The sequence below is a fragment of the Nelumbo nucifera genome, chromosome 3 (assembly GCF_055504915.1).
Source record: "Nelumbo nucifera cultivar China Antique chromosome 3, China Antique-T2T, whole genome shotgun sequence".
NCBI lineage: Eukaryota > Viridiplantae > Streptophyta > Magnoliopsida > Proteales > Nelumbonaceae > Nelumbo > Nelumbo nucifera.
Window position 1 is genome coordinate 49,077,680 of NC_142651.1, and position 7,962 is coordinate 49,085,641.

Below are 7,962 nucleotides of genomic sequence, written 5' to 3' on the forward strand. Positions count from 1 at the left end.
CGTCTGTCAGTCATTTGAAGGGCTGCTTGCTTCTACCTCTTAAGCAGCTGAATCAGCTTAATTAAATCTTCAGTTCAACTCTCTCAAACGGGGCCGTGCATTTAATTGTATTAAATGGTAGGGCATTGTTCTGCTTATAAATGGTCCATTTCCTGGGTTCACTCTTGCATTTAAGGCATAAATGGAGGGGGGAGTTGGTCAATGGTAACATTCCCATATACCACCAAATGGATATATCAGGCAAGTGATATACCCTATCATTTAGGTGGATAAGTAATTGCTATGGAAAAAGTTAACACTTACCAATAAAGGAAAAAATTGACAATATTATGAAACAAAATTGTTCCTTTTTAATAATTGCATTTTAGGTAAAATGGTTAAAAAAATTTAACTAATTATCATTTTTCATTAAAAAAACAAGTAAATGCATTTTTTATTAGGTAAGCATGGTTTTTGAACCCCTATTGATTTGGATGGTCCGACTATTCGGCCCAGAAACTGTTCAGGCAACCGGTTCCATTTTACACCAAACTCGATCTGTGGTAAAAAAACGTTGAATCAATCAATGATCCATTGACCTGGGTGGTCAAACCATTAACCCTAAGAGAGCAAAAAAACCGGAAAGTCAAACCGACTGGTTTGGTTTCGATAAACCTTGTACAAAAACCGATGATTAACCAAATTGGTACAGGTGAACCTTGTGCAATAATTACATTAAAAAACCAAATTTCGATTTGGTTTCAGTTGAGATTTTTAAAAAACCAATCAAGTCAGTTTGATTAAAAAAAAAACCCATGGTTTGGTTAATCAAACAGCGAGCACCCCTAATTGACCCGTTCAACAATTTTTTGACCGTTTTTTACTTTTAATTATTTATTTATTTTAAATTTTGTTTCATTATTAACATCCATTTGAACTGGACATTCAAACTATCAACCTGAAAACTGGTGGCCAAATCGATTCCATTTCCAGGTCATTTTTTAAAACCATGCATGCAAGTGCAATTACCCAAGTGGCTTACCAGAAAATTAATGGATTTAATTTTGAACTTAAGCCAAATAACTTATTTGTAATTACATACTCATCATTTTGATGTTGAGGTCTCCGAGTGTTCAGAGCAACGCCAGAAAATGAATGCTTCGTAACACTCGAATGAATAAAATCCAAGGCCATCTGATGAGAAGTGATTTTTGTTCATGTCTAAAAAATAAGTTAAGGCTCATTTCGTCTTAACTTTTATTTCATACAACTTTTATTTCGTCTTAAATTGTAATCATATAATTTTTTATTTTCCAATAATAATTATTACATTTTAAAATGCGCGACTTCTGAGCAAACGAACAGACCCTTAAACTAGCCATTGGATGGATCACTTTTTCGCTTTTGGTTTTTCATTTTTTGGCCTTAGCAAGACAGAAACGGCGTAGAAAACGTTTGATCGATGTTTTTTTGGTATAATGGAAGAAAGGATCTAAAAGAAAGGCGAGGGGTAGAGCTGGCCCCCCATCCAAAAAATTGATCGAACTTTAGTCAAACACCCCAAACTCACAAATTCACAGTTTCATACACAATTGCAACATCAGGACTGGATTTCACCACCTAAAATGTGCAGAATTACCAGCAATTTTTTCCTTGTAGAAATGCAATGTAGTTTGATTCTTTTTTTCTTTTCTTGGCTGTTTTTTTGTCACGTTTGTTTTGGGGTAGGCGAGGCTACCTAAAAGTAGAAATATTTCCTCAACAAAAACTTTCCTATTGCTGATAAAAAAAATCATAGTTCAGTTTCATACTTTGATTAAGCAAAGCTTCCAAATATATATCCAAGTGGAGATTGAACCACCAAAAAAACAAACAGGAGTTGAACTAAGAGTAGGAATTCGAAAACGAAATAACTAAAAATCCAAAATTTAATTGATACGCAGCAACATTGCACCAGAACCACTCTTGCCACAACAATTCCCCGGGTACCCAGTTTGAACGAAGATCTCACTTGAGAGGAATGAACCTTGACGAATGGGTAGCACCAATACCTGGCCTACCATGTTTAACTGGCTTGTAAGAGATAGAGAACTCGGCTAGGTAATGACCAATCATTTCGGGCTTGATTTCGACCTGGTTGAAGGTCTTTCCATTATAAACCCCAATGATGCTTCCAATCATTTCTGGTACTATGATCATGTTCCGAAGGTGAGTTCTAACTGGCTCTGGCTTCTCACCAGGTGGAGCCTCCCGTTTCTGTTTCAAGTCAGCAACGTATAACAAATTATAAGAGTATGACATGTATATCCTTTCTTTTTCCATTAGGAATGGATTACATAATACAAAATTCAGGTCAATCCCAAACAGTATAAAATATACTTCGCAAAAGTTGACCTACCATGAAGTTGCTAGATTGGTATCAGTCAGTATAAAAAAAAAAAAGAAAATGTTCCATTGTAGCTTTCTAGTGATTCAAGAACTTTCTGTTCGAACACATGGTATAACAGGAAGAATGACAAAGACCACATAATTTCGGTATGAATACATCAAATGGTAGACATGAAATAGAAAATTAAGGGCCAAACCATTGAATCACTAACTAGTAAATCAATACTCATGATGAGATCGCCCTGGAGGACTGAGCATTAATAGATCTATCACAGTGCCACTTTAAACCTTTATTTGTTTGTTTGCAATAATATCATGATCATATGATGATATATAAAATAGATAGAAGGAATAAAATAAAAGCAGGCAGCGGAGTTCATTTTTCTTCCAATTGTTGGTCTGTTGGCAAGGAGTTTCCACAAAGAAGCCGATACTCAAGGTCACTTTTTTAGGTGATTCCCAAACTTAGCCTATCCAGCCTAACTTTAATTTGTTTGCAAAATAAGCTTGTAAACTAAATGTTCAATATCATTCTTTTTTCTGCAAAATAACCAGTCAGCACCTAGGCACCAACTAGTAATTACACATAACAAGAAATGCCAAAACGAACAGTCATTGCTGCACTGCATTGACTACACTACGCATTATCTTTTTTTTTGGCACACTATTATCTAGATTGAATTTTCTAGTAGGAGATTTCAGGCATTTAGTTACTTCAATCCTCTTGGACACAAGTAATTGTGCTGGGTGTGGATCCACCAGAAAACCTCCCAAAACATTTCCAAGCTCATTTAAAAAAAAAAGTGGATACCATGCTGAATAAACCCATAGTTTGATTTTGGAGATGTCTGCAAAGACAGTAACGAACTCCACTAGAGTGAAGTTCAGTAGAAAATGTGGGACAGTCCCATCTCCAAAGTGATCAAGATCTTACTTCAGTGTTCTTTTTTCCTTCACAGCTTTTCTGAGTTTAGGCTAATAGAATTATTTATCTTGATCATTTTATCAAAATTGGAGTCTCGGATGTGAAGTTGGAAGAGTACACCAAATTACTACAAATAAGGTATGATGTTCATAAGTAAAGAGACATAAAGAACACTAGATTTCCTATTTTGATGGCCCAACCTTGTGTAAGTTCTTTGTATGTATTAGATACACTCTAATCTGCCCAACCAAACAGTTGGAATCAGAATATTCTGATTCCAATTCCAGACCCCTACTCCCGTGAACCAAACCAGCCATTAGTAGATTCTTCCTCAAAGTATCTGGCCCACCAAAGAAAACTTCCACCTTCCATAGGACTAATTACCCCCCTATATCTTTCCTCAACACACTGTAGAAAAAAAATGAGGTAAAACCCTCAAAAGTCATCTAGCAAAACTTTGCAGTTCAGGCTTCCAAGATCCATAAGAACTTCCAGAAATTACAATTCTGAAAGTTCAGACCATACCACCTGCCCCTCCATTACTCATTAATGAAGCATCATCTTGAAATGTATAGTATGTAGAGATTTAGGAAAATCTCACATGCATGAACACTACAAGATTATGACAATAACTCTAATAAAATTTCAAATCTGTCAAGATCTACCCAACAAGAAACCAATAATGATCTGGAAATTCCCTCTTCATTCCTTCTAGTGCTATATTTGATGAGTTTGCAAGGCATGAACCAGCCAACCCAAGGCCATCAATTTCTATTAACATATCAAACTTCATCTTGTACAATTTTTTGTAAGAGTTATCTTCAAAACAGTGGTACCCATTCTACATCTTTTAAAAGACCACAAGTTCAAAAATTTAAAAACCATAACAAGGCAACAGGCAAATATCTCTCCAATTGACAAACAATAATTGATGCAAATCCAAGCCCAAAAGAATGTCAACCAAAATATACACAATTTTAGAAAGCCAAGAAATTCGATAATTTATACTTCAGTAAGTACTATGATATTTCTGAGTGACATCATCGTTCTTTCAGCCAATAGACTTGGTTCAATAAAAGAGAGGTACTGATACGATATTAAAATCACTCACAGAATAAAAACATCCCATCTGACCAAGCCACATTTGAAATTTCATAATGCCCATAAGTAAAACAACACTGTAGGAAGGAAGCTAAATTTTATTCAGCCCCGAACTCCCAAGGATTTACGCCTTTGTAGCAGTTTAACTTGTGACAACCAAGGTAGGCACCCCCCCCCCAATGGTTCTCTAGGGTAGTATGTATTGAATGAACTACAAACTGAGATCTATGAGGGGTGGGGTGAGGAATAAAGGATTTCTTATAACCTAATGCTGGAAATGGCTAATCAGAGGGGCATGTTTGTAAACAAACCTACAACCCTGATCAGCATAAAATTTTCATACAATGGAAATGACTTGGAAAGAGCTGTCAAATTCATATGCATTGTTATTTCAAGCAAGTAGGTAATCTAGCTCGTAGTATTCAAGCAAAACAATGTAAATCACATCGCTGGATCATGATATACATTTATACCACCTAAAACACTTCTAACATCGAACAAAATCCAGGAAGGATTGTTTTCTACTAATTGACACTCGGAATTATGCAAAATGAGTGGAGATTAGGAGTGATAATAAATTAAAAAACTTACCGCCTTACGCAGTTTCTTGATCAAAGCCATCGGCTTCCTCTTCAGACCTCGTTGAAACCTGCCAAGAGAACCAAACGAGGCGCATAAATGAGCCATGGAAAACCAATTCACAAAACAAATGAAGGGCATAATACAGATATGTAGACTTGCCTTCTGCGAGCCCTAGCATGGAAGAGCTTCACAAGTTCATCAGTTGACATGTCGAGCAAAGCATCCAAATCGACCCCTCGGAAGCTGAACTTCTTAAAAGTTCTCTTCTTCGGCTGCCCTGGAGCAACATCTATTTCGGGATCCGCCTGCTAAAACGAATGCAAAATGGCTTAGTGTTAACGTTAGATTGTGTGTGAGAGTGAGAAGTGGAAATAGAATCAACCTTGAACTTACCATGACTGACGATGAAGAACCAAAAAAACCCTAAAACCCTTAGCAGCAAATTCTCTCCCTCTGTCACGGCTAGGGTTGGAGAAAGACGTGAGCTTGAGTATATATAGTGACTCGGACCGGATGGAAGATCGTGATGTTACATTTTTATTTTGCTAAGCGGATCCTATTGGTTCCTAATATAACATAAAAGTCCTCCAAACATTTCGTGAATGTTAGAAAAATCCTTGGTTAGGGATGAGCATGGGTCGAGTCAAGTTAGTTCTATAGTAGAACTTGGAATCAACCTCCAAGTTTTTCGGGAATTTGTTGTTTCTTTATTTCTCCCTTTAAAATAAAGAAAAAAAAAGCATGTTCTTTAAAAATTTAATTTTCAATAAACATATATTATCTTATTAATTATCATTATACGTTACAAAAGGTATAATTTAAATTTAAATTTTATAAATATAAGGAAGCGAAAGACAGGGAAGCCTATACTAACCTTGCATAGATTTCTTTGTCTTTCCCTTTTTTTCCCTGCCTTTTCCTTCAAACCAAACATAACCTTAATAATTCAATGATTACGGAAAGTTCACGTCCTCAAAAGTATTTTGGGTCTATTTCAAGGCAAGTCCGGTGCTAAGGCAGGTTCCACCAAGTCTAATCAGGGTTAGTTCGGATAGGGTAAATCCCTAAACCTTAGAATTAGACCCTACCCTATAACAGAATAGGTAGGATCGGTTCAAGGCTGATTCAAGTTCAGTTTCATTTGGTCCTAGGTAGGAGTGGCAAATGGGTGAGTTGGGTTGGATTGGATTGGGTAAGGGTTGAATACCAACCCACTCATATTAATTATTGACCCACCAAGATTAATCATCAATCCTTGTTAAAGGGTCATAACCCACCCAAGGTTTTAAGTATTGATACGATACGAATTTTGGTCGTATTGTATCGGTACTTAGAAACGGCCGATACATACTATTTTTTTTTAGTTTTTTTTTCAAAGTTTAGTTTTTTGGGAAGCTTATAAGATATTTTTTATTATTAAAAAAATTGGGGGTTCGACTGTATCTTTTTCAAAAGATACGATACGATACGCCTCGTATGGGGCATATCATATCGATACTTTGAACCATAAACCCACCTTAACCCTGACTCACCCATATTGACCCTTAACCACCCTCACCTGTACTAACCCACCTACCCTCACCTATAAATACAAAAATGGGTCGGGATGGCCTATATACCCAAAATAATAATTTTTGAGAGAAAAATCTCTCTCAAGGATGCCACGTGAAAGAACTGGGCTGGATCAACGCGTATACTCGAAAAAAAAAAAACATTTTTTAGAAAATCATCTCTTACGACTACCACATGATAGAAACAGGTTGGGTTGACCTGTATATTTGAAAAAAAAAAAAAAACATTTTTGAGAGAACCGTCTCTCTCAAGACTACCACGTGACAAAACGAGTCAAGTCAACCCGTATACCTAAAAATGCAAAAAAATACCAAAAAAATGTAGAAAATTAAAAAACAAAAAATACCAGAAATTTTCAAAAAATGCAGAAAGAATACCAAAAAATTACAGAAAATTCAGAAATTTTGTAGAAAAAATAGAAAACATGCAAAAAATTCAAAAACAATGTAGGAAATGCATGAAAAACACTAGAAAAATGCAAAAAGTATGTAGAAAAGCACAAAAAATTGTAGAAAATGCAAAAGTACTAGAAAAATTCAAAAAATATAGAAAAATACCAAAAATTTGCAAAACAATGCATAAAAATATAGAGAATGTAGAAAATAGCAGAAAAATTGTAGAAAATGCAAAAAAATACCAAATAATTTTAGAAAATGTAGAAAAATATCAGAAAATTGAAAAAAATGCAGAAAGTACCAAAACGTTACAAAAATAGAAAATGAAAAAAAATGCTTAACTTTTATAAAAGTGTTTTCGTAAAAGTACTTTTACAAAAGTACTTCCACAAAAGTGATTTCATAAAAGTAATTTTGTAAAAGTGCTTTCGTGTAAAAGTGATTTCGTAAAAGTCCTTTTCATAAAATTACTTTATAAAATTGCTTTTTGTAAAAGTGCTTTCGTGTAAAATTGCATGTAAATACGAAAGTTAATAAAATCTATTTTATTTCACTTTTAATCACAAAATGAAACGTGGCATAGTGGTTTGGAATTGTAATGAGATGTAAATGCGTTGGGAGACTTGAGTTTGAGTCACTTCATTAAATAGATTTTTGGCTCATGAACTTTGTAAAAAAAAAGCTACCTTAGACCCTAAAAATTGAAAAAGCCATTTTTGGCCTCGAACTATGATAGAAAGACGACATTAAAGTAATGTTTGGCATTGATGATGATTATTCCTTAATGTTTTTTCAAAAAACACTTCAAAAATTAGTGATTTTTGAAATCAATGTTTTTTTTTTTTTTAAAATCGGTAAAATTTATTATTTGGTATCATTTTTGCCATATAAGCTGATTTTGAGAAATCGTCTTTGAGTTAATTTGGTGCTGATTTTGAAGGGCCGATTAGTTTTGTATTAGAGTTATTATTCAATGCCATGTCTTCATTATATTTTATTCATTGTCTAAAAGAACCCTTC

General features: G+C 34.7%; 1 protein-coding gene across 2 annotated transcripts; it reads right to left on the reverse strand.

The window, feature by feature from the left end:
• Positions 1–1,732: 1,732 nt before the first annotated feature.
• Positions 1,733–5,510, reverse strand: LOC104609534 (small ribosomal subunit protein uS19). 2 transcript variants are annotated; one of them, XM_010275864.3, is made up of 4 exons: positions 5,369–5,510; positions 5,135–5,283; positions 4,985–5,042; positions 1,733–2,235 (listed from the first exon to the last, which is right to left on the reverse strand). In XM_010275864.3, the coding sequence occupies exons 1-4, from the start codon at positions 5,369–5,371 to the stop codon at positions 1,987–1,989; spliced, it is 459 nt and encodes a 152-aa protein (XP_010274166.1). In that variant the 5' UTR covers positions 5,372–5,510; the 3' UTR covers positions 1,733–1,986. The 2 variants fall into 2 exon arrangements, with proteins under 2 accessions (XP_010274166.1, XP_010274167.1); XM_010275865.3 differs by having other exon boundaries at positions 5,135–5,280; positions 5,369–5,508.
• Between the last annotated feature and the right edge of the window lie 2,452 nt (positions 5,511–7,962).